The sequence below is a fragment of the Porites lutea genome, chromosome 12 (assembly GCF_958299795.1).
Source record: "Porites lutea chromosome 12, jaPorLute2.1, whole genome shotgun sequence".
Classification (NCBI taxonomy): Eukaryota; Metazoa; Cnidaria; class Anthozoa; order Scleractinia; family Poritidae; genus Porites; species Porites lutea.
The window spans coordinates 2663041-2690280 of record NC_133212.1 but is presented as its reverse complement, the minus strand read 5'-3'; the positions used below and the strand labels follow the sequence as shown (position 1 = coordinate 2690280).

Sequence of the window (27240 nt, the reverse complement as noted above, 5' to 3'; positions counted from 1 at the left end):
CCTACAAACCGTAAAAACGCTTTCTTTTGCATAGCCCTCTCCCTAAAAAATTGCTAGAAATACGTTCCAGTCCAGTTTGTCAGACAGTGCAAGCTTCATGCACAGAAAATATTTCAGCCATATTTAAGATTTTTGCGCCAAAATATTATGCCCATCAGATTCTTCGTGGTTCCCCGTTCCATTGACTAAAATTAATTTGAACATTTCCCTTAATACCGAGAAGACTGATAGCAGATCACCTCCTGTCAATTTCCTCCCATCTCCGAACCGGCTAAGGGTATACGTCAGTAAAAAGATTACAAACAACACATTTTTTGAAACAGAACGAAACAGTTGAGTGTTTATTCAAGAATTATAAATTACTGTAACAGGGTTTAATACACCAGTCTATTATGTACTACAGAGAAGTATGGAGTTTCCAAATATTAAGTCTAGTTTTACCCAACGACACTGTTACATATGAGAGCTACCAAACTTTTAAAACAATCTCGTCAAAAGGAAGAAAAATAATTATTACTTGTTTACGGACGGGCTTAAGACACTGAGTAAAAAGTAAAATTGATATTTGTGATTTTAGCGGGGTTTAACAAGTGTAGTTTCTCTGTCCATCTCAAACCAAAGCCACGTCCTCGTGAAAAAGAGTGGGTGTTGGTCGGTGATCAGACGCCACCAGGACATAGTGTCCAGGCTTACGTAAACCGATAACATCAAGAAACTGGGCTGACAGCAGCTCCAATTTGAAGCAAAACCGCGGAGCTAAGGGATTCTGGTAGCTGAAATAGAATGAAGCAATCTAAAGAGTCTTAGTTACCCTTAAGAACTACGAATTACGTACTGACTTTCGATTTCTGGTCCGATCGATTGTATGTTTGATTCTAAAGTTATGACGTCCTAGTACATAGTATGAAATAATCTGCGGTAAAACATTAGGTATGTCCCAGAATATTGTGAGTACGGGTGTACTGCAAGCAGATGTTTAGGTGAATTTGATCACAAAAGAATCACGCGACAATTGGAAAAAAATGATTTAAATCGTATTTGACTTAGCACTTTTTAGTATTTGAAAATCAGATAAAACACTCATTCTGATGTGTGATATATCACTTTCTCGGTGTTTGAAGATCATAACAAACACTTTTTCTCGTGTGTGATATAACACTCTTTCAGTGTTTTGATATGATAAGAAAAACTCCTTCTCACGTTTGATATCTCACTCTTTCTGTGTTTGAAAATCAGATAAAACACTCATTCTGATGTGTGATATATCACTTTCTCGGTGTTTGAATATCATAAGAAACACGCTTTCTCGTGTTTATGTATCACTCTTTCAATGTTTGGATTTGATAAGAAACATTCCCTCCCGTGTTTGATATAACACTCTTTCGGTGTTGGGATATCAGATGAAACACTCCTTCTCGTATATATCACTTCTTGTTGCTTGGATATCGGTTGACACAATCCATATTTCACCGCACATTTGAAAGAATGTTTTAGGTATCTAACAACCGAGAACTGGGTGCTACAGACACGACGCAATGAGTTAAGAACCATACAGCTGTTCGTTTGTCACATGAAGCAGTTTTATCTTTTTGGGGACAAATGTTTTTGGTCAATTCATTTTGCCCTGAATATGTCCTGTGGAACGGGGCAGGTAAAGTCTATTGAACATTAACCCGTCAAGTGCACGTGAAACGTAGGTCGAATGTTTGTGTCAGTGGACAAAAGCCTATGGTGTGACAATTTCAACTTCTCTGTTACTGTTTTCCATTGCTAGGCACCACTTGTTTTTTAATTACTTTACGTCAGGATTTTAATGGAAGTTGCTTATGTCTGGTGCTCTGGATAAATTGACCTCTTTAAGTTGTATGGTTTGTTTCTCAACGTAGGTCTCGAGGGAATTCGCCCTGTCGTTTCATAAATCAGAAAAGTTGAACGAAAATGTTCTCTGGAATATCATCAGATGACCAACAAAACATACAAGTTGGAGAAGTATATTAACTACACTACAGCAGCACTACTTTCTTTGCATCCTGAAAAAGGAGTTGGTCTAGTTAAACCACGATTTGCATTTGTGAAGTATCAAGTACTCTTCATAGGTGAGCGCCCTGTCCATCGTTGAAGAGTTCAAGAATTTTTAAAAGGATGTCTGTCCGGTTCACTATTGCTTCGGCTCCTAGGGTCCCTTTTTTCGCCACCCTTTCCTTCACTATTGGCACGGGAGTGTTGTCTTCTCCGTCGCCTGTTTCGAGCTCCCCCTCTACCACCTTTGCTAGAATCTCTTGAAGAATTACCAAAATTTTCTGCAGGTTCTGATCCTTTTTTCTGCCTGTCGTTTGTGTTTGATGGAGACCTTTTCTGGTCAGGAGATTCACCTTTAGCTCCCTTGCTTAAACTTCCAGGGGATTCCCCGGAATCGGCAGTTCGTACACTGACCGAGCCTCTCTCTGATCCTTTGTTCTCTCTATCGTTTGTACTTGTGGAAGAATCCTTTTGCTTGGCAGATCCACCTGTATCCCCCTTGATAGGACTTCCGGGGGAATGAGCGGAATCTGGCTTTCGTGAACCTTGTGAGCTGCTCTCCAATCCTTTTTTGTCCCCATTCTTTGTACTCGTTGGGGGTCCTTTTTGTTTAGGAGATCCGCCTTTACCTCCTTTTAGTTTGTGAGGACCTCCGAGGGAATCACTGGAATCCTCGGATCGAGCACCTTGAGAGCTCCCTTCTGGTTCTTTTTTGCCTCCATTCTTTGCACTTGTTGGAGGACCCTTTCGGTTAGAAGCGCCATCTCCTCCATTCTTGATAGAATGTCCATGAGGATTACGGGAATCTGCCGATTGAACAGCTTGTGAGCTCACCTCTGATCCTACTTTGCCTCCACCCTTTGTACTTGTTAGAGAATCCTTTTGACAGGAAGTTGCATCTGTAATTCCCTTACTGGGATTTCCAGTGGAATCTCCGGAATCCGCTCTTCGTGCATCTTGTGAGCTTCCACCAGATCCTTTTTTAACCCCATTTCTTTCACTTGATTGAGCACTCTTTCGTTTAAAAGCTCCATCTTCAACCTCCTCGCCAGCACTATCATGTGGATTACCGGAATCCCTCGTCCGTTTACCTTTCCGGCTCCTCTGCTGTCCTTTTTTCTGCTCATCCTTTGCACTACTTGCATTCTTCTTTTTTGGCACTGCCCCTTTTAAGCCTTCAGTAGAATTTCTGGGGGCGTTATGTCGTTCTCCTGTTCGAGCTTCCTGGTGTGTTATCTCCGGTTGCCCCTTATCCCTATCCTTAGCACTACTGGGGGATTTCTTTTTATGCTGCGTCCTTGACTCGCTACTCTCCTCAACAATTTTCTGTTCTTTATTTTTCACTCCACTTCTTGCCTTTTGTGGTGACGGTTCCACTGCAATGTCGTCATATTTTTGTTCATCATGCCCCCTTTGTCTGTTACCCTTTGTTGCAATTTGCTCCTCTTCTAGAAATTTCTCCTCCAGCTTCTGCACAGCATTTGTCTCCCTCTCAATGTATCTAGAACCTTTGGGTTTTCTTCCACGACCTCCGCGCCTCGTTGGCTTACGCGTTGGCATTTCGTCAGGTGTTGTTCCAGTCGTTTGGTGCTTTACGTTTGTTTCTTCAGAAGTTTCGTCACTTGGAGATGAAGTTGCTTGCATTTTCCCATCTGATGCTACTGAATCTTTCTCTTTCTGATCCGCGTCAACTAACTCGATTTCATCACTTTGCTCGTGCGTGTCAGGAACAGGCCCCCAGGCCTCCCTTTTCGCTGGTAATTGTGTTTCACCAGTAGATTGACCCACGTCCCTTTGTTCCTTTAAGTGGCCATTAACCGTGGGCTCTGGATTGGGACAGGTTCTTTCTGGTGCAAGCGAGAAACTCTCTTCCCAAAGGCTTTTAACTTGGTTGAGCTTAGATAACAACTTGTGTTCCTCAGGCGTTTCAGCTATTTTGAGGTCCTTTGGAGCGACAGTTTTGAGCTCTTTATGCTGACAAATATAAAAGGCAAAGAATCAGAAATATAAAAGACTATAGTAACCACAGAGAACCTCTCAAAAACAGAGGCGTTGATAATTGTCCATAGACAGTTTGCTACAATCGACACCGACTCAAATAGGCACCACTTCGCTGGATGCAATGAATGTAAACTTTCAAAACTTTCACTCACAAAAAATCGCGCAAAGTTTTGCCTCTTGAGTCTCTTGAAGTCTATGATGGTAACACTTGAATGGAAATTGTTTATCACCTTTCTTGCAAGGTGCAATTTATTTTCAGTATTTCACACGTTGAATGTCAGCGAACGTTTGGGGAGTATCAGAAAAGAATGGGTTAAAAAAGCATGGAAATTTTCTCGCCGATTGACGTGATTACTAAAATAAGGTCACAAATACATACCTCAACCTCATCTGAAGAAACTTTCGTCGCCAGAGCGCTTTCTTGTTTCTTCGATTCGTCTTCAACCTTCCTCATGAAGTCCATAAACTGCTCCCCTGTCTAAACACCCAGCACGCCATGTTAGCCGCACAGTTCTTAATAATAAGTTAGAGCAAAAGCTTTGAACAAAACGAAACTAAGTAATTATGTTTCGCCAAAGGACGTTTTGTCTTCACCCTGGTTAATAAAATCCTATAAGACCAAGAACCTAGTGTAATAAAGTTGTGAAAAAAAAAAGATCTTCATGAGACAAACTGAAGGGAAAGCATGCCACCCAGTCTATGTTTTGCCAAAAAGCCCAGATACCATTCGAAAACCAAGATCTAGCCCACGAGTTTTCTCTTTAGTTTGTCACGTACCTGTCTAAATCGTGGCCTACAAGATTGCGCAAGAGAAAATAACTTATTTGTTTATGAAATCCCTATCCTCTTTACCGTACGATTGATCTACTGGCACACAAAAAGAACAACAATCACTTAGAAGTAAAAAACCAGAATGGCCAATACGGCGAACTGACCATGTGGGTTCCCATGGGGGGATGTGAAAGACGCTCCTGACGAGGTACAGAGTGTTGCAGCGCGTGCTGGGGCGGGGATCCATAGACAGGGGGGGACATGCCAGGCGAGTTAGTCATTTGAAGATGTTGGCCAATCTGTTGGGGAGACACTGGTACACCAGGCGGACTGGCGTAAGAAAGGCGAGGATGCGGTGGCGATCCTGTCACTGGTATTGGCAGACCAGGGGCGCGTACACGAGGAAACGGAAGCTGTTGTTCCTGATACTGGTGCCCCCTGGCCGCATGAGGTGGGCTGTGTATTCCTGCGGGCCACATCACGTTTCTAGAAATATTTGGCGGGCTATGAGATACAAGATGCTCATTAGGCACAGCACGATGTTGTTGTCCACGAATCGGTGACCCAAAGTGTTGCACGGGTAAGTTTTCAGATACAATATTCCAGTGTTGCCCTTGTGTCTGTGCCTCGGGTGTCAGCGGGTAAGGGACAAGTGGTCTGATAGGAGGCGAGAAAGGCTGAGTAAGTGCCATCAATTCATGGTGCCTCAGCCACATTTCATATTGACTTGGAGAACCTACAATATGACCAGTCTGGGGATGGAACATAAATGGCTGGTTTGGAGGTGGAGTGTTCATAATCAAGGGTTGTCCGTCGGGTATTTCAGATGGCGATTCGCTAACTTGAGGTGACATTCTTCCAGCCAACCCGTTATTTGATCCTGCACCTGTAGTATGAGGACCCTGGCTTACGCTTCCTGGGATAATATCAGTTGCTACATTAGCAGATAGATCCTTTGGTGATGGTGTCTCTGCGTGAGTGCTATTCGCATCCATCGTTTCGCTTTCAAGGTCAGTTACTGATCCATTCTTGTTGACCACACCTGTCTGTGGGCTTTGGACATGCGATGGAGGCATATCAGGGCTATTCGCTATACTGTTCTCGTTACGTTTTACCTCATGGTTTTGAGTCAGAGCTGCTGTAATAGAGTTTGTGTCGGGTTGAGATCTGGATGAGCTTTGACCACTCACTTCTTGGCGGGCTGGAATGTTATTTTGTTGTGATACAGGCAGCGATGTGCTAATTTCATTCCCCCTTTTCTGCTCCTGTTTGTTGGGGGCCGATGCAGATCTTGGACGAGCAGGGCCGGCGTTAAAAGGTTTTCTGCTTATGTCGGGTATTTGGCCATTTTCCTTAGCTACCTCTCGTTCCTCTTCCTCTTTCTTCTCTTCAGCTCTTCGGTTAGATTTGGAACGTGGGCAGTCTTTAGCGATGTGTCCTATCTTGCCACAAACCCGACAGTTGCGGTCTGTTGGAGCTTCGTAACCATCAGTTAAGAAGTACACGTCAAAGAAGAACCGCTGGCAGAGTTGCGGGGGTATGTCGTACCGTGGAAATCCAAATAGTTCACGCCCTCTAATGAAGGTACTCATGATGTAGCTGGCCATCTTTCTTGTCACTCCTGCACCCAAGTTATGATCCAAGTTAAAGGGATCTGCAAAATAAGTTGTATAAAAACATAAGTAAAAACACGCCAAAACCACCTCCCGTAAGCGACCACCTATCCAAACACCAAAATTGTCCCAGCCAAATGCCTGCAGTTGGAAACACCTCTCGTAAGCGACCGCGATAACTTTTTGCGGCGCCGTTTTAGAATCTGCAACCTGGAACTACACAAATTGCGCAACATCGCGTTATTTGAATGGTCTGTACCCTTATCAACCATAGCTCTCGACCAATCAGCGCGAGACAAATCGCTCATTCATCTATTGTCTTTTCTTATTTCTGGCTTAGCACTCTTCAACAGCAAATGGTAAAAAAAAAAGAACAGTGGAAGGAAATTACCCTCAATAGCAAACACATGTTTTGTCCACATCTTTTCGAATTTCGTCAGCTTTTTTGTTCTTCTGCAACAAACCACGTCATGTTCGAAGTCAAACTGTTCAGTGTAGTACCTTAAAAAGCCATACCACAGCATCCCTGCGCTATATGGATTCGCTTGCTTCTGATTCCAAAGGTTTTTCTAAGAAACAAAACAACAGCACATAACATAAACATATTCCAATTTCCCTTCGTGTGAGCATATATGAAGGGTCAACAATGTGAGCTGTGAATGAAACAAGAGTGCATGATAAGATCACCTTAAGTGTCACTCCAAGTTATTACACAGTTAAGTGGTAATTCGTGTCTTCCCGTCTATCATCAAGCCCGTTTGTGTGGCCTTTTTACATTATTTCAAATGTTTTTCGGTGGTTCACATTATCAGGGTAACGAAATTTTCCCACGTTCTAGAGTAAACTACGCTAGCATTATGAAAGCAATTCGAAGATTCAAAACAAGGTCTTTGAAAAGCAAGAAGCCAAAAACGCATTTTCCAAAGTGTGAGTAACTCATTACTAATGGGTTTTGAGCAAATTTTGTCCAAAACAACACAGACAAACTTGGGAACGTCGGTCAAATATGAGCCTAGTGTATGGCCTTGCTCTCCGCAAGCCTCTCCCTAGCTAAGTGGATAGAGCGCCAGCCGGCCGGTGTTAGGGAGGTCATGGGTTCGAGGGTTCGAATAATGTCAGCCATTTTGAGGTTCCGAGCGAGCCAGGGTCGGCGTTGTGTCGAATTGCACTGTGGGACTGTATTAGGGAAGCTATCGCTTTTTTTATTGGCAGTTACGAGGTTGCGTAGGAAACTGCGTCACAATTGCCGCCCTCCCATACTGCACTCCGACATAACACCGAACCAGCCTCATAGCCAACCCCCAAAATGGCTCATGGTATCAATAGTAACTTTTAGCGAGACCAGGCAATCGTAGCGGATTTCAATACTGTAGATAGAAACGCTTCGGTTGGATTTTAAAGTAGGATTTATCTTGGCGACACGTTCTCTGTAAATGTTGCATTTGGACAGTAAATTTGGAACAGCCTGGGAGAGGAAAAAGCCAAAGGGCGTGTACACATACAATCTTTTTCGGGTCCTTACAAAACCAGCAGTTCCATCCATCAATGATCTTCTCTGGTTTTTTGTTTTCTGTATAGAGGTTCTGAAGGACTGGAATAACAGGCGGGTTGCACTGCTGTAGATAATGCAGCAACATGAGGATGTAGGCGTAAGATGACAAGCTTCCCTTGGACGCGTCTCCAATATCACAAACCTAAACACAAAATAGACGGGCAAAACGTAAGGTAATTCAGCTTCATTAGGGACTTGAAGAAACGGATCATTTTACGTTCTGTGAAACTGCCCACCTGCCCCTCCCCTAAACCAACATTAACACTTAGTTCTTACTTAGGGCAAAATGTTGGCTTAGGGGAAGGATAGGTTGGCAGTTTCCCAGAAACGTAAAATGATCCAAGAAACTAGAACGGCGAAGGAACCGGGAATGTCAAAAAAGCAATAGGGTTAAAAAGCAAAACAACAAATGGAACGGCAAGGCGATAAAATTAACTATCTCTGTTTGACTTCGGACGCGCTCACCTCACTTCAGCTCTAACCTGATTTCCCTCCTTTTAAGTGACTGGGTGACTTGGGATAATCGCGAAAAAGTATAATAGTGTGTGAAGTCTGTTTTTCAACGACGTTTTTTATTGGCATTGAGATCATGCAGCCGAAGATCAAAAACACATCCGAACTTCCACATGAATAAACCACACCGGATCAGTTGACATGAAGTGTTAAAGGTGGTGGTGGTGGTGGTAGGGGGGGGGGGGGGGGGGGGAGGAAGGCTTCATAATTTTCTTCTCCTGAAAAAGAGAGAGGGGGACTTAACAGAAGACTTACAATAACTTTACACAACGACTGGCGACCTTCTCTTACACAAGCGGCCTGCTAGGCGTTCGTCCAAAACTTTGCTGGCAACTTCTAACGATTGACCTTACTTTCACGGAGACAGTGTTTACTTTCGGAATTTTACGGTCACCCCTGAGTACCACAGCATGACAAACTACAACAGGATTACTAAGATTACGAATTGCGTTCTCCTTACGTCGAAAGCAATAACCTTACCTTTGCAAATACCTTGACAGTGTAGCCCAAAGTAGCAACTCGATCATCCAGTTTGGCGTACGTTGCCAACATGGCAGTATTCTCCAGCGCAAGAGTATTATAAAGACTGATATCAGCTTCGCGTTTGCAGCTACGGAGGTAAAACTTCACGATGGGAACTTTGGCGGTAGTTATAGCCAACACGTTGGCACAGTCTTTGTGCTTCTTTAAGAGCTTGGCTAGTTTTTTGATTACTTCGACAGCATCAACCTGCAATGAAAAAAAATCTCTGTGATTCAAACATGATTCGTAAGTAGCCTCTGTTGAAAGGGCTTTCTAAACTCACGCACAACAAGTGGGATCAATCAGTTTAGGGGTTTCCTTTATAAATCCTCTCTTACACTCACTCGAGTATTAAGATTTTTACAGCACTTTTCTCCTTTAATGGACCGAAAATTCAAGGACGAATTTCACGGGGTTTCAAGGAGTATATGTAAGACAAAATAGAAGCAATGTTAAGGCTAATTATAAGGCTAAGTAGAAATCAAACAACCGACAACAAAACAGCAGTAGACAGAGTTATTCACCTCCTCTTTCGCCATATCATCTAAGGTCATGCAGATGTCAATGTCGCTGTTCCGAAAGCCAAAACCATTCTTCGAAGAGCCAAACAAGAAAAGTCTTGCACCTAAATGAAGATGGTAAAACATTAATTTTCATTTAATGTAAGACATTGTGTCGTTTTTTTCCCCTCTCCCAATAAATTCTGCGTTCGACTTCAAGGTAAAACCTAATATCGAATCAACAGTTATCACTTAAATCGAAGATTTACAACGTTCTCGCGAGGAGATATGACTAAATTGAGATGTCCGAGCGTGTCTTTTTTAAAATACAATAATTGAACTGAATTGATAATTAAAAGTCAATTTATCACCAGGAAAATATATATTTAAACAAAAAAGCTCTTTCCTCTTCATCATTATATATCTGTTACAAAGCGACCTAAAAGAACTCGTGACATAGTTCGCAAAAGAGTAGAGGACGTGGCAACCTGCGAGCAGAGTCTTCTTGTCTTCGTCTTGACCGAGGAACAGTTGAAAAGGAGGTTCTACCTGAATCGCGTCAAGCTCCGTTATTCAGCCACTGGCTACTAGGGAGGAAAACTGGCACCGCGTTCTTTAACCATCGAAGACTTCAAGATCCAACGACGCGACAGCAACGAGAACGTCGCTTAAAAAATGAATTTGCGTTCTTTCCGTCTTTATCGCGATTATTCCTACTTACTTACTTTGTCAAATGTAGGCGAACCCTCCTTAATTTGAATTTCACTTAAGGGACCATATTCAAGTTCAGAAAGCGAAATAAAATTTCGTTGTTACTTGTTTACGTTCTCCATAAAAACACGAAATAAGGCATTTTCACGTCGTAGTCGTGTAAAAAACGGCAAAGAAATGTACAAAAATGCGTGATGCACGAACAAAGTTGTTGTTTTGCTAACATTTAACCTACTGTTTTTTAGCCGTTCTCGTTGCGGTCGCGTCGTTGAATCTTTAAGTCCCTATTGTCAGCGTACCGCTCCTTTCCCCCTCCCCCTTACTCATACAGATGTATCACCGAAAAAGCACGTCCTTTATTTCACGACCTACCTGGAAAGATTTCGTGAATGTATTCCTCCAGATTTGTCAGAACCTTCTCTCTGTACCCGACTTCCGACCTGTCGAATTCGAAATCATCTGCAACAAAGGAAACGCGTTGAAAACACAACGGTAACAACGGAGTGCTGTTGTAATAATTATTTTCCACTAAAAACTATTGAAACAAAACATAAGAGGAAAAAGGAAACTAAAGAAACATAAGCTATTCATTAAGCGGTCTGGTCTTCGATAAAGGACAAAAAAATAGTGATTTCGATTTGCTGCTAAGTGGTAACTACATTGACACTTTGACTTAACTAGGGGAGATTTTTGTAATGAAAATGATAATCAAAACAATTTGTTCCATAACTTAGTCTACAATCTTGGACAAAAATGTTGGGGAAAATAGATGATGCCATGTCTAGTCTCAAGATAAAACCCAACCCCGCCCCCTCCAAAAAAAGGGTGAGGACCAGCTGGATCATTTCTGCCCCCGTCTACACAAAAATGACCAGGATGGGGTGGGGGAGAGGGTACCACATCCCCGGGATGGGCGTCCTGTACGTAACAGTGCACGACTCTTATCAGCTTTTGTCGAAGACTGTAGGAGCGAACTGGCTAAACAACTCCTCCTCATATGTACAACAGGAGATGGATTGAAAAAAGCGATGACAGAGAGATTTAGTGTCACGTTCACGCCAAACGGCAAACGTGGATTTGTACTACAAGACCAAGTTTTCCTTCACGTCTTTAACTGTTCTTTACTTCTAAAACTAGTAATAACCAAAGGTTACGGAGTGCGGGCGACAACGATCGAAGGTCAAAACGCTTTTGCTCCAACGCTGTGCTTTGTGTAAGTTTCAAGCAACAGATGGTCAAAAAAAGCGTGATCAGATTACGAGTGATAGAAGGTCCAAACGCGCGTGATCAATTGCGTTCTGTGTATTCCATTCATTCTTCGTGGAAGTCCAAACGAATGCTGGCTACATACATGCGACGCATGCGTAATGACAACCTAGAAATTAGGATTGCGGGCTCCTATTGTCGCCGACAAAAATTGGTTGTTTTACGTTATTTTCATCCGCAAGAATTGTGTTGGAGTGTTTCTACCTAATCATTTGCTATTTTGAGAAAACTTTTTAACTTGCATCTGCCGTTTGCCGTAAGTGTGACCGTAAGTAAATCTCTCTAAAATGAATGCTTACTTCTGCATGTCCTGCAAGCGAATTCAAGCACATCACCAAACTGTTGAGTCATAGGCGGCAGGGGTCTCAGGGGAGGTTTTCTCAGATCAGGACACTGCGTCTTGATGTGGCCATCCTCTTTACAGAAACAACAGGTCCTCACTGGGCGACTCTTACCCCTAAAAACCTGAGCATCGAACCTGAACATACGGTGAACATTTTTGTGAGAATCTTAAAGGAGCTGTGTCACGGCAGTCCAGTTCATTTTGCTTAATTTTGCCAATTACTCGCCCTCAATCGGTATGGAACTTAAAGTAAGCAAGGAAATTACATGGAAATGAGAAAATCAGAGATTCGAGACAAACAAATATGTCTCCTGAGCATTATTTTTGAAGTTGCAAACAGAAGAAATCAACTTTGAAAAACTGTTAGGCTGAACAGTTTTCGAAAACCCTCATTTTAATCCGTTTCAATCTTCTTCAGTTTTGCTCATCCGTGGCATCTATTGTATCTGTCGTGTTATTTTAACCTTCCTTTAAAGTTTTAAGCGGTTATTTTTCTGTTTCTTTTGATTTAACGGGCATTTTCCAATAACCTGATTTGGCTGAATTTCGTGACACAGCTCCTTTAATGCCGATTATTTCTTAGGACTATCGTGCGCGACTAGCATACATCATGACTTCACGACAGATCGTGGCGAGTGAATAGACCCACGACATTCGTACGACACATTGTGGATGTCGTAAGTGAAAATTGTGCGCGTGTGGATGGTCGAAAGCAGGGCGGTCGAAAGTTAGACGTATGCTAGTCGTGCACGATAGTTGTAAGCAAAAATCGTACCGTCTAAATTGGCCTTTATGACAACAGTAACATTTTACAGGGTTCGTAACCATTTTTGAACCAAGAATTTTAAAAAACGGTCAAGGACATTATTCCCACTTTCAAGGACCGCATACATTGCAAAGTAACTCCAGTAATAACAGTTTTTGTTCGTTTTTAACTATTTTGTGTTGTTTCTTTCTGCCAATTAATTCTTTTTGTCACACTAGGCACTTGGGAATCTGGGTTCGATAAAGGTAGCCACAGAACAATTTCCAGGACTTTCCAGGACCAACAGTAATTTTTGAGAACTTTAAGGCCTTGAATTGTTATTTGAAATTCAAGGACTTTTAATGTTCAAGCGAACCCTGAATTTTTGTCCAGTTTAATAAACCACCAGGGGTGTTTCGTCAGGTTTAAAAACGAAACGCAACCGCATACTTCGATTCGATAAAACGCGGACTGCGAGATAACGTAGAGGCTTCAAAACTTTTCTCAAGAAATAGTAAGTCAAAATTCTTTGAAGCCTCTAAATAAGCTGGGAGTCCGCGTTTTATCAAGTCGAAATAATCGGTTCAAATCATCCTTGGATTTATTATCATTTTAGCAAGGTAAGCTTTATGTGATCTTTTCTTTATTTACCAGGGGTGGATCACCCATTATTCAGCAAGGATATGAGGAGGCGGGGGGGGGGGGGGAGCGGGGGGGGGGGGGATGGGAGGTTAAATAAAACTAGCCTTTCTCTCCTCTTCCCCACTCACTGCTTGTGAAAGTGCAAATTGTTCGCTCTTGGTGATGGACTTTTTATCTGGGTCCCTCTTGTCTGGGACACTTAATTTTGTACTTTCATTTCTTTAAACTACGGAAACAAAGTACGGATAGGTACAGTAAAACGTATTAGTACCTGAACTCAATGTCCGGCGGCACATCAACAACGGCTGCTTTGTCGACTGATTCTGTATTCCAAGAGCCTCGCTTTTCTGAATCAACATGTCCTTCGTTACCCTCTGCACTCTTGGTTTTTGACTCACTGGCTTCACCGTTGTCAGATTCACTCAAAGTGATCTCAACCTCCTCGTCTGAAACACTGTCATCAGTTTTGCTTTTTACGTTGGGGGAATCTTCCTCAGTCGGTTTCTCAGACTGAACGGCTTTTGGCTTAACACTATTATCACTTGATTGAAGTGCCAATGACTCCAGTTGGTTTGTTGCCTGATCTACGTCATCCATCTCAAAAATAGCCTCTTCTTCAATCAAAGCATCGGTCTTCCGCTTCACTTTGTCACTTTTCTTATTGGAATTGCTTGAACTGGTGTTTGGAGAGTCCGCAACTGGGTCTGTAGAAAAACAGAAGAGTTCATACTCCTACACAGCTGGAATTTTTTCCCCAACAGCTTGTACTGTCATTGGCTACTTCGAGATCATATGACATCTTACAATAAAACTGTTTCCCGCCAAAAGTCTAGTAGCGGGCAACATTTTACTAATCTAGAACTATGACGTCAGCGACTGTACAAGTACATCATTGCAGCCTATCAAAACAAACACAGTCACTCCGAAGAGCCAATCAGAGCTCAAAGCATCATGCAATGCAAGCGGCATAAAGCGCGGGAAAACGCGTACGACCAAAAGATGTGAAGGGCCTCAGTCTCTATTTTTTGAATAGCCACCAAAAGTTTAAAACCTAACAACATTCTTTGAGTTTTACCAGAAGCATATGTCTATTGTTAAGAATTTAATTCATCAGAAGACTTCGTGCATACGACAATAGGTGCTTCCTGTTATTTTTCTACTGCAGTTTTTTTAAGTAACACTTCCAGTGAGAACATACAAATAGACTGTGTTTAAGCCATTAACAGTGCACTTTCATATCTTCTTCGATTACAGCACGAAATCAGATATAGCCAACATCCCTCCCGAACGTAAGAGGATACAATCCATGAAGAGTATCACAATAAAAAAATGAAATTCATTTTTACTTACTATTTTGAGAGGAACCTGGAAGCGAACCAAAATAAAAATAACTGTTCTTCCAGCAAGCAAAAAAGTATTCGAACGCTGAAAATAGAAAAATAAGTCAACATATTAAAGATACAACATTATACATGTACTTATTACACTCCTAACCTTCACACAAATCGTAACTTATTTTCCGAAAAGAAAACTATAGCCAAACCTTTGTCGCTGCTCATGGAAGAAGCAACATTTCTCTTTGTAGAAAAGGGATCTATTGAGAAAATGACAAACAACCGTAAAAGCCTTGTTACACAAAAAAAGTATAGTCGAAACTCACGTGGAATGGTATTAAAAATAAAGTTTCAGCACTAAAGCGTTGCAAACACGTGATTTAACAGTTAGTTATTATGTTCCGATTGGTCATTTTTAGAATTAACTCAATTCTGTGGCCAGATCCAAGACTGAATTTGACTAAATTGCGTGTCAGAGTCCTAAAGTGAACTAGGGTCGTCTTGAATGTCGCTAAATATAACGGGTAAAGTTAAAATAGAAACAATGCCGTTAAGCAGTTTCGATTGTAGACTAGCATTCTGTGGGGGAAGCGCAGGTAAGTTGAAGGGCTTGAAGTTGTTGAGATTCATTGCGCAATTCAGCGTGTTTAGGCGTCTTTGCTGATAACAACAACTTGACAACTGTACTGTACAAGTGTAGTTATTGTTTTAGAGTTTGAAACTATAGGTAAACTTGCAAACTACACTTTGACTTGTAATGACGTTTATAGAATTGACTCCTGGTTACTCTCATCCAAGTTAAGTGCCTAATATAATTTTAATTTTAATTTTAATTATTTAATTTAATGATCCCCGTAAAAAATCCTAATCATACGGGGATCATTGTACGTTCTGAGAAACTGCCCACCTACCCCTCCCCTAAGCCAACATTTTGCCCTAAGTGAGAATTAAGTGTTAATGTTGGCTTAGGGGAGGGGTAGGTGGGCACGGTCTCACCTTCTACTGCGATTCTGCGACGCCCCCAATTCTTTGCTTCTCTTGTAAGAGGCTCTGGTTCTCTGATGTTTATCACCAGATTTGGAATGTCAAAGACCAGGCAGTAAAACCTAAAACGTTAAAATCGCCGTTGTTACATTTAAAACTTAATAGGGCAATTTATACGAGGAAAAGTAAGACGCGTCTTAAATAAGACGCGAACTTTCCGTATAAACGGCACATTTCGTCTAAAATAAGACGCGGCTTAGCTAAGACGCGTCTTATTAGATAAGACATGCTCGTATAAATGGTACAGTTCGCGTCTTATTTAAGACGCGTCTTATGTAAGACGCGTCTTATTTTTCCTCGTATAAATGGCCCTAATGCTTCGTTTAACACTTAACAGTTTATTATCAGATGTTATGTGACCTGCAAGTAATCAATGACAGATCGACGCTAGAAGAAATTTAGCGTTCGCAAAGACTCTGAAACTAACGTTTAATATAATACCTAAAGAAATTCTGAATAGTTAACATAATATATACCCGACAACTTTTGTAGTTTGTCCTACTGAAATGATGACCTGGAGCCTGTTTCTCGAAAGTCCCGATACCTTTTCCGGCCCGGAAAGCTGTTTTGTGTTTGTTGTGTTTGCATTCAAGATCAAAGTTTCAGTGAAAATAACACAATGAAGCTATCACTAAACGAAGCAATTCTAACTGGTTTGTGGGCTCGGAACTGAGCTACTATTCAACAGGTTTTGATTTTAAAATTTGCATTCGGGCCCGAAAAGTTTCCGGGACTTTCGAGAAACGGGCCGCTGGTCGGCAAAAACCTCCTTTCTAAAGGGAAACATCTTTTGTAGCGCTGTCGCAGTGACCCTGTTGAAACCACGTGGGCTTCGGTGGGACGTAAATAGAGACCTAAAGCGATGAATCGTCAAAAAAGGCAACCGGAGTTGATATTTTCTCTCTTTCAGTGATCTGACTCGACAATTTCGTACAGCGGGAGGACAAATAGCCTCCCACGCAGGCGTTTTTAGGGGAGCTCGTTTTTCATTGTGGGGAGGGATGAAAAACGAGCTTCCCTAAAAACGCCTGCGTGGGAGGCTAGAGGACAAAGGCATTCAGATTCGTTGTGTGAAACAGAAGCGTTCCATTAAGCGAGATATCAAATTTCCGGTTGCTATTCGTGATATCCGGGACGTTCCTATATTTCCTAAGTTATGACTCGGGACATTTTTCCTTTTTGCCTGTGTCACTCCGAAAGAGACCACCATACTCAATCTCCTAAATTTCAGTATTTATGAAAAGTATTTGCACCTACCTAAACAGCTGAAACCACAAACTTCCAATCTCATCTACGTTTTCAGTTAAAAAGTCTTCCTTTGAACACGGCTTATCTACCATCTGCAAATCAATGCCGTGAATCAAAATCCTCTTAATAACTACACTTAAGGTACAGGACCTCGTGCCTGAATCCACATTAGGGAGCTCAATTAACCACGACCGGCAAAGGCAACAAAAACGTCGCTTAACTTTTTAAGTAGCAATATCTAAATACAAATTCTCCCGACTGACCTCCATGCATTTCTTGTAGAATAAGTGGGGAGCTTTAGATTTCAGGACGAGAATGAGTACGCGTACGAGATTAAGTTTTTTCGCGTGTTCTAAAAAAGACACCCCGGAAAACTTCATTTTACCTTTTTTTCACCAAAAATGTTAGAACGGTTGTTTATACTGAAGGAGGTTATGCCCTCTCCCGATAGCAAAATGATAGAACTTCTTACATTTGATAACTTGCTCCCGCCACTACGACATTCTTGATAAAACTCGTAGTAGAATGACGACGGCTACCACATTTTCCCGCCAAAATGACGCTGGTTCACGCGTGCACTACTTGGTATTGGGCTGATTTAGCAACAGAACGGGAACGTCATTTGACGACGGCGCGCGCAAATCAAACAACTGGCTTGACCAATGGCAGAGCAGCAAAATGGGCACCGGAAGTCGAGTTTAGTTCTTTCCGCGCGCTTTCCGGTCGTCAAATGACGTTCCCGTTCTGTTACTAAATCAGCCTAATGAGAAAGTCTCGTACTCGCAGTCGTCCTCGTTTCGGAACCTAAAGCTCTCTAGCGAAGAAAATTTGTTTCTTTAGCGATCATTTTATTAATTCTCATAACCGTTTCTCTTGAGTATGTATTGATATTTTTAAGAGAAAATTGAAGTTGGTCACTCTTGTGTCTTACAGAGTTTAACTGGAGCCCGCGAGGCCCGCGAGCGGTGAGAGCGCTGGACTTGCAATTAGCCATTTACACATTACCCATAATACACAAATTGTTTGCTTGACAAATCGAGACGAATTTTCCTGTAGGTGAATTCTTAAGGACCACATGCAAGTTTTGAAAGTGATAGAAGATTTGTCGTCCTGTGTCGACGTCCTCAACGAAACGCCGCATGAGAAAATTTTATCTCCGGCCTAGTCATGTGGTGACGGCAAAGAATAGTCATTCTCACTATTAGTGATTCTACTGGGGGTTTTAAAAACCCGCAGTAGAATGACGACTGCTATCACGTTTTCCAGCCAAAATGACGCCCATTAACGTGTGTGCACTACTTAGTATTGAGAAAATCCCCTCCACATAGTCTTCCTCGTCTTAGAATCTAATGGAGGTCTCTATTTTAAAGATAAGAGAACTGTCCGTAATAGAAAGGCGTTCAATTGCAAGGCTGGCTAAAAAGAAAAGTTTTGACTGCATGACTCTTACCTCAGTTGGATTGCATCTTGGTAATACTGATGGCTTAACCTCTTGTAAGAAGTGAATAACCATCAGAGCTAAAGAGTATCCGGGTAGACCCCCTTCTGATTGACAATCAATGCTACATAACTACAATGAGAACAGCACCATGCTCTATCAGTACTCACTTACCCATACAACGTCTCACATTCATCACTTTTCACCCTTAAGTTTACGGTTGCGATAAGATGCGATCCTTAATGTTCCTTAGAAGATAAAAGCCTATACGTTTTGTTGACAGCTTTTGAAATTTAACTACGACCTCGGACAAAACCGTTGAGACAGTTTCATCAATTTTATTTTGCGTCATGTTGCCATCTTCTCTAAACAAAGCAAAGTACGCCCCTAGATTTTTCCCATCGGCAACCGGTCAAGTCGCCAGAAAGTCATCTCGCCCAAAGTTATATCGCCCGAAACCAGAGCCATGTCGCCCCCGGAGAACGGCACTTCAGTTGGCAACAATGTGCATTTTAATCAAGATGACCGAAAAACAGGTAGTTTTGTAACGTGTCTCAACAGGTTTTGTCCGAGGTTGTTGCAAGAAAGTATTAAAACTGTTCATTCTATTTTTACTTTTCACTTGTAAGTAGACTCTTCACTGACTTACCCTCGCCCAATGCCGCAGTCCCACTACAAGAGTCCTAACACGAGGATCCAAATCAGCGCACATTTTTAACAAACGACTCGTGTTGGAAGCCTGCAGAGGGAAAATAAAACTTCAGTTAAAGAGACGTACAGAAATTCAATTGCTAACCCTTTGTCAAAGAGCCGGGGGCCGGGGACTTTCCCCAGCTACTTTCAAAGGAAAATAGAAGAAAAATATAACCAAAATGAATGAATGAATGAAGGACTCTTTATTTCATCTTGGGTTTGATGAGGTTGGTAAGACCTCTAGCGATAACATGCTAATAAGCCGTGAGAACCAAAAGAAATCCCTAGCTGTTTGATTCCCCGCCTACTTGTTGTATTTACCAGGCAACTTGAAATCTTAGTGACAACCCTGAGTTTAGCACATCGGGAAAAAGGGGACTGATACTGTCTAATTTGGTCCCCAGAACATAAAGAGCATAATATTGAAATTCACGTCAATACAAACAAAAGTTATTTTTAGTTCAATGCTGAAAAAAGCAATGAATAACAAAGAAACTTACTGTAACATTTCCAGGGCTAAGTTCACAATCAAGTCCGCTGTGAAAGGAGAAAAGGTTTATTGGTGTTGGTTAGCTATTGTTTTGCTTTGTGAAGTGAGTATTGTTGAGTGTCTTTTGGTCAACACACTTGTCCACAACACCATGAACTACAGAAAATCATTTCAGTTACTATAAAATTATCTCCACATCCTTTGATTTAATTATCATGTTTATAAATACAGTTTTGTAGTGCAAACATCAACATGGCACTAGTTATAGAGTGGTTTTCGTTTGAGTGTCGTTAAACCAAAACCAAAGTAATTACTCTGACTAATCACATAGGACACAGACAATACATTGAACCAATCAAAACTCGAAGTAATTACATGTGGCTGACGCAAAGCGCGGGAAAATGCATGCGAGCGCGTCACAATTGGCTTTGGTTTTACTTCTGATTGGATGAAAAGGTGGCGCGAATCTTTTAAGCCAATCGCATCGTGTAGAAAGTGCAAAACCAATTACTTTTCGACACTCAAATGAAAACCGCTCTATCGAGCAAAAGTATCAAAATGACCCAGTTTTTCAATTTCAAGAAAATATTTTTTTAACCGATAAAATGATACTCATGTTAACTAAAATCAAAAGAAGTCTACAAACCTAGAGACATGTTTGAATAAAATCCGCGGCACCTTGGCGTCAAATTCACTTTTCACATCACAATAATGTTCTGAAAAAAAAAAATTACAGTTGTAATATATAAGGTTAAAGGTCAACTTCTTTGGAGATTAAGAGAAAGAACAAGTTTGAACACTTAAAAACTTCAAAAGAATTCGCACATATGATGGTTTTCTTTTTTCCCAATGATATTACTAAAATAGAACTTCTTTTACAAGCTCCCAAGAGCTCTGCTATAGCAATAGCAAAGTGCAAGGTAATTTTTTCTCTATTCTTACCATCATTTTGCAGTAACTCCAAAATTGACAGTAAAACAGGCGGTATCATGACCTGAAAACAATCAAAACAATGTGGTTTTGATTAACCTTTAAACCCTAACATCAAAATTCAAATTCTCATTTGTTATCCCTATACGTTTTCAATGGAAGTAGTGGGGAGAATTTGTTGAAGTATCAATATTAGATTCATCTTGTGTGATCATGTCCTTAATTCTCAAGACCTTTCTGTTTTATAAAGCAGTGATATTACAAGGAGAAATTTGACACTGATCACTCTTAGTGGTTTTGATTAAGATAACTATTTATGCTTGCACTGCACTGTACAAAATTAAATGGTTTTCCTTGAAATGAAAATTGGGGCTAAGTCGTTATTAACACTCACTTCCCTGTACACTGCGCATGCGCATCCAACCCAACAAGTTTGAAGATAAATACGAAATACCTTGCAGTTTAAATTAAACTATCTAAGGTATTGAATTCCTCTGTTTGTCACCTTCTGATACCAGAGGCTGGTTTGGGTTATGGCAGTCTAAGGGGTCAAAGAAATAATTAAAGTAAATGCTTCTACATTGTTGTACTCACTTCATCTGGAATAACAAGATCAAGGTTGATGTCACTCTCTTTCAAACCAAATCCAGTGAGTGATGAACCATAAACAGAAACTGAGCATTCTAAGAAGGCAAATTCAAAAAATTACTTTTCATATGGTGCACTCCCAACTAGCTATCTAAGAAATCTGCTAGAGACTAAGAAAGATAATTTGAAAGGGTATCTACAAAATTCAATCAAGTAAGATTCTTCCTTAAAGTTGCCTCATATTTTCATTTTCTGACACAGTTTTAGACTCACACCTGAGGCTCTAGATCTGAAGTCCAATAAGAGGAAAACTAGATCACCAAGTCTTAATGTTTTGGAGTTAAGGTTAAACAAATACAACTTGAAAAGGGAGGAGGCCATTAGGGTTGAATTCCGACAATGCGACATGGCCTTGAAACAGTGACAAAACTAGACAGATGAATAAGGCAACAAACGACACGAAATTGGGTCGAAACTGCGACAGTGATGAGGAGAATCACAAATACAATAGTAAAATACCGAGAGCGACATGGTCTCCTCTTCAATATGTGAAAGACCGCTTTTGAAATTCAGACGAGAGACATATGTACCCCCTCCCCCCCTATTCAGAGCTGTCATTAAGGGCTGTAACCCAAAACACCTGTTACAGCTGACATCACTTGATGTTACAGGTAATCAAAGTGCAAAGCTAAAGGTGGCATGATAAATTTTTGTGAGATGTTATGGGTGAATCTATATTTGCTATGGCTGCTTCAAAACTTAATGACAGTCCTGTCCTGAGATGGCCTCGGAGAGGAATTTGCCTTACCTGGATGAGTGGAGCAAACAGTTTTACTGACATCCTTTGCAACTTCTTGCCGCCTTGGTAAATCACTCACAGGACACAACCCACGCTCCAAAACCACTGATTCAAGAAGTCTGTTCAAAGCTAGTATTTGAGGTTCTGATGGCGGGGAAACACGCGAGAGTGCCAAATGTTCTCCTTTTGACTAAAGAAAAGAGAACTAAATCACCTTTAAGAAATCTACTGACTGAAGTACAGTTTTTCCCCAAAACGTGCTTAAAAATACAATTTTGGCCTTAACCCTTTAAGACCCGATATCAACTTACAAATTCTCCAAACTGATCTCCATACATTTCCTTAAAGAATGAGAATTTGATAAAAGATCAAAGATTTTTCTCTTTAAGATCATTTTATCAATTCTTGTAGACTTTGCTCTTGACAATCTATGGTTATCGTTAGGAGAAAATTGATTTTGGACACTATTGGGACATAAAGGGTTAAGAAGAAGAGAGGGGTATTTATTTGAGGAACGGCACTTAGTTATGGTTACAGTTTGGTTATCACTTTGTTTGACCAGTAAGGAAAACTATCGACTAGTGAAAAAAGAATAACATTGGAATTTTCCTTTCCTCTTAAACAATGAATAACACTTTTAAATTATAAGGTTTATTGGTTATTACAGTGCAGGGTCTCTCTAACTACTAATTAAATGATTAAAATGAATCTTACATGGAACTATATCAACCTATTTTAGTGACCAAAGCTCCCACAAGTCTCTTGTGTACTAGGTCAGCGGTAAAGCATTCCTGGACTAGTAACCAGAAGGTCATAAGTTTGCGAGTATTTAAGTCAGAATTTTTCTTTTGAGCTGCCTGTGTCTCTGATTAAGAAACCTCTTCTGCAGCGTAACAAGTCGGTACCTTTTTCAGCTTCTTGTGTGACTTCCTCGTAGCATGATTTTGACACTCTTCTATGTTTCCAAGTTTCACTTCACAAAGCTCACAGTAAAACGGTGAACCCTGAAACAATATTTCCATAAAACTGAAGAACTGCTCTTTGCTTCGTAATATTCAATATTTTATCCACATATGAGATGAAGACGGAATCCATAAGGAAATTGAGTATTTTTGTTTCCAGTGAACAAAAACCTTGTACCAGAATAATTTCAATCATACTGCATTCTTTTTTACTCTTTTCAAGGGCTATAAATGTAGTAAGTTATATGAAATCCTTCCAAAGACAGTTCTTATGGGAGCCAGAGAAAACAAACTTCAAATTTCACAAAATGAAATTTTATGCAAGATGATTTTACCTGTGTCTTCTCAATTCCTCTGAAATTTGAAATTTGACTTCCTTGGGCTCCCATAAGAACCTTTCCTTTGGAGTTATTTCACATAACTTATTCCATTTATAGCTCCTTGAAAAATGTAAAAAAGAACGGGATATGGCTTTCAAAATTCTAGTACAAGGTTTTTGTCCACTGAAAATTAATTTAACCCTTTAAGCTCCAATATATCCATACAAATTCTCCAAACTGACCTCCATGCATTTCGTTAAAGCAATGCATTTTCACTTTGGTGGTCATTTCATCAATTCTCATAACTGTATCTCTTGACAGCGTATGGATATCGTTAGGAGAAAATTGATGTTGGTCACCATTGGGACATAAAGGGTTAATTACACAATTTCCTGATGGATTCCACCTAAATAGAGTCAAACCCAGCATTACAAACACTCACTTCATAGGAACATCTTGTTATTATGGACAGTTTCTTTGTTCTTATCAAAAGCCCTAAGGCTTATATTGTCTCTAACTTATTGTAGTAGCAACACCAGTTAACAGAAATAACAGTCATGCTTTCTTCCCCAATCAACAGATTCTCATAGAAAGTTAACTTTGTTGATAAACACACTCCTTTGTCAACTCCATATTGCTACAAGCTCAGCATTTTTCAAAATGGCCTTATGGTGATTAAGCCTGCTGCCACACTGTGTGATATATAACACAGTAATCAAAATGGCTGCCTAACAGTTACTATTAAAATCAAAATTGGCTGCACATATGATAATTCAAACCTTAGTTCTTCACAGAGAGCCACAGGGTGAACAAGTAAATTTATCATAAACAAAATGGACCATAACTAGACCAGAATAAAATCTTTTGCAAATGTTTCAAGACATCATTGTAACATCAGAAAGTCCTTGAACGCAAACTTAGCTAACAAAAGCACTATAGTTTGACACAGTTTATACTGAAGCAGGATGCAAGGAAAGTCATTTTTAGAGCTTGCCATTCGGGCAAGCTGAACCTAGAATATACTAGCCCAAACGCCATTTCAACTAGCCCAAAAAACATTTTCATGAGCAGAATTGATTTCACAGTTCTTCTATAATTTGAATTCCACAAAAAACTTCACTTGCCCATTGGGCAAGTTAAGAGCAAAATTCACTAGCCTGATAGCAAAATCGACTAGCCCTGGGCTATCAGACACTACTTTCTTTGCACGCTGACTGAAGGACATATATGGCTTAATTAATTGCAAACTCTTGACACAATTTAAGTCACCACGTCAGAGGACATGGCAACCAAAATGATTGCAGCCTGGAGTGCTGCTTATTTTCTTTCCATCAGCATTGTTCTACGAGCTGTCTACTACACACCTTAACATTAATATCAGCTTGCACAATAAAGTGCTGAGACTCCAAGTCCTTTAGTATCTGTAGGTACAGGTCTCTACATGCTGGATCTTCATTTATTGATATTCCAGTAGTCTAAACCATAGAAAAAAGATATATTAAATACAACATTGTTTCAAGCTCCCCTGGCAAGAGTAATAACACAGCTTTATGAACAGGGTGCAAAGAAAGTCATTTTTACAGCTTGTCATTCGGGCAAGCTGAAGCTCACATTTACTAGTCCAAATATCATTTCAACTAGCCCAAAGAACGTTTTGATGAGTAGATTGATTTCACAGTTCTTCTGTAATTTGAATTCCTAAAAAAAATTCACTTGCCTGTCGGGCAAGTTAATTACAGAATTCACTAGCCCGATAGCAAATCCACTAGCCCCGGGCTATCGGACACTACTTTCTTTGCACACTGATAAATTTCACACAAGTATGAACTCCACGCCATACTGATTTATCATGAAAGTGTTTTTTGAGACTTATTCCCAGCAGCAATAACCTGTAGTAATGAAAAGCATATGACACCATTTACATCCAATAATATGATGCATTAACTGTGCCAATCCTCCAGGAGACCAGGATGAGGGATGCTTGCAAACATTTTGTTTCATAAATTGAGTTCATAAAGTAGATTAGTCATCATAGGGCGGTTGGGAAGCTGATCTGCCCTGATGAAGGGCTAGCAATCAAAACATCACTTTGCTGACCCCCACCCCCCTACAGTAGCCAATCTACTAAATCAAATCAGTTGATAAAACTAAATGTTTGTATTTCACTCCCCCAGTATTATCTGACATCACAGTTTCTTTTAGCCTCCCACACAGGCGTTTTTGGGGGAGCTCGTCTTTCGTCCCTCCCCACAAACGCCTGCTCAACTGAGTACAACATTCCTTTTCCAAGCTTAGCCAATCACATTGTACTTTCCAAATTCTGGAAAGTTGACCTTGACCGCAAGGTAATCTGATAATTACTCGATCTGCATGAAACACTGGGAAATCTTTCTTTCCTCTAATAAATGTTAGATTCTGAGCCGCAAAAATAAGATTTAGTCAAATTTTAGAATACTCCATGCACTGCATAACCTTAGCAAAGGAAAGAAAATAACGAAAACGGTAACTCTCGGGTCATGTTTTAGTTGTGTTTAGCCTGTCAACACTTTATTGCACAACTGTTGATTGGTCACTTACCACGCAAATCAAACAATGGGAAAGGAATCTTGTTTTCGGTTGAGCGGGCGTTTGTGGGGAGGGATGAAAAACGAGCTCCCCTAAAATTGCCTGCGTGGGAGGCTAAGTTTCTTTAGAATCCAAGTCTTTTAATACATCTGAGGGGTTCTTACCATTTGAAAGAAAAACCCAGTTGAGATAGTAGCTAAAGGGATAATTTAACCCTTTATGTCCCAATATTTACATACAAACTCTCAAGACTGATCTCCATACATTCTTAGAAAAATTGGTTGAGAGAATTTATTAAAAGATCAAAGTATTTTCCCTTTTGTGGTCATTTTAATAATTCTCATAACGTTTACTCTTGATTGTGTATTGATATTACTAGAAGAAAATTGATTTTGGTCATTCTAAAGAATTTGTCAAAAGATTAAAGCATGTCTCCTTTGCTGATCATTTTCTTTCTCATAACATTTTTCTTGATTGCGTGTAACTATAAAAATGAAAAAATAAAATGGAATTTTAGGGAGAAAATTGATGTTGGTCACTCTATGGGACCCTGCCAAAGCAATAACAGCTCATTGCCATGCTTTGAGCCAAAAAAGGGCACAAGCATATGCAGCACAAGTCTATAACTGCTCAAGAGGTCAGTGTTAAGTGACATTACGTCTGTCATTCATTAACTATGTTTGTTCAGCATTCTATTTTGACAGTCTTGCATCTATTTGCAGTGCAACTACTCGAACCCGGGCACTTGGAATAAGATTATCTAATCAAAACGTTTTTTGAAAACAAAAGATTCTGAAGTTTTTTTTTGCAAACGGACCAATAAAATTCAAGGTACAACCGTTGAAACTTTAAAAGCGTTTGAACTTACCTGACCTCTCAGGAAATGGCCCTCAAAATTCATGACTTGTATGGATCTGTTTGCAAAAAACCTTGAGAATCTTTTTTTTTTTCGAAAAATGTTGTGATTGGATAATCTTTTTCCAAGTGCCCCAGTTCGTAGTCGCAATGCAAGTGTAAGCTTATTCTGTTCTTTCTCTTTTTTTCCTTTAATACGCGTAATCTCTGATCACGGTCCAGTAAATTCAGTTACCTTACTTATATTTTTAAGAAACTGAAAGGCTTCTCAAATCCTACCTCTTTTCTACCTTCTTTGTGGTTTTCCGCCTTACCGCGGTTTCGTCTGGACCGTGAACTACTTCCGGGCTTTGGTTTCTGGCTGTTTTCCAAATCATCTCCATCTTTACGCGCAACTTCCGAAATTCCTGTAGAGGGCGGAGGTATTTCCGAATTGTCCATTCTACAAAGTTGTTACCGTCCTATATTTATCGCGACTTTAACCCGTGGCAGATGTCTCGAGGCCAATACTGACAGGAATGCATATTAAATTGCTCGGTGAGATTAAACATGGCGTCTGACGAAACATCGGGGTTTCTTTGCAATTTCCCGGCTCTACTAGCTCTAGTTATCATCGGCTAGTGCTTCATGCTCCTTGCTTCCATTATTCAGCTATGCAAGATTTAGATTGGCCTGGAATTCAATCATTTTGAGGTTCAAATCGCCAAATTTATCGCCAGACAAGACATCCCCGAACCGCCATTTGCAAATTCTGTCAACGCATGCATTAGATAGCG

The 27240-nt window shown here is 40.5% G+C and overlaps 1 protein-coding gene across 1 annotated transcript; it reads right to left on the bottom strand.

Moving 5' to 3' along the window:
* Nucleotides 1-293: 293 nt before the first annotated feature.
* Nucleotides 294-26905, bottom strand: LOC140921892 (uncharacterized). The gene is made up of 24 exons (XM_073371890.1): nt 26744-26905; nt 24409-24519; nt 22668-22766; nt 21772-21952; nt 20970-21058; nt 20388-20439; nt 20092-20161; nt 19456-19492; nt 18912-19001; nt 18275-18394; nt 16834-16916; nt 15529-15638; nt 14742-14792; nt 14549-14623; nt 13470-13902; nt 11768-11946; nt 10575-10661; nt 9516-9616; nt 8950-9198; nt 7907-8098; nt 6796-6973; nt 4956-6445; nt 4400-4498; nt 294-3993 (listed from the first exon to the last, which is right to left on the bottom strand). Exons 1-24 carry the CDS (start codon nt 26903-26905, stop codon nt 2125-2127), a joined length of 6207 nt encoding a protein of 2068 aa, XP_073227991.1. The 3' UTR covers nt 294-2124.
* Nucleotides 26906-27240: the final 335 nt, after the last annotated feature.

Coding starts and splice junctions, on each gene's coding strand:
- LOC140921892 (XM_073371890.1), bottom strand. CDS start 26,905: ATGGACAATTCGGAAATACCTCCGCCCTCTACAGGAATTTCGGAAGTT. Junction 20,440..20,969: donor ATCTTGTTATTCCAGATGAA/GTGAGTACAACA, acceptor GATTGTTTTCAG/GTCATGATACCGCCTGTTTT. Junction 14,624..14,741: donor TTCCATGAGCAGCGACAAAG/GTTTGGCTATAG, acceptor TTCTATTTTCAG/CGTTCGAATACTTTTTTGCT.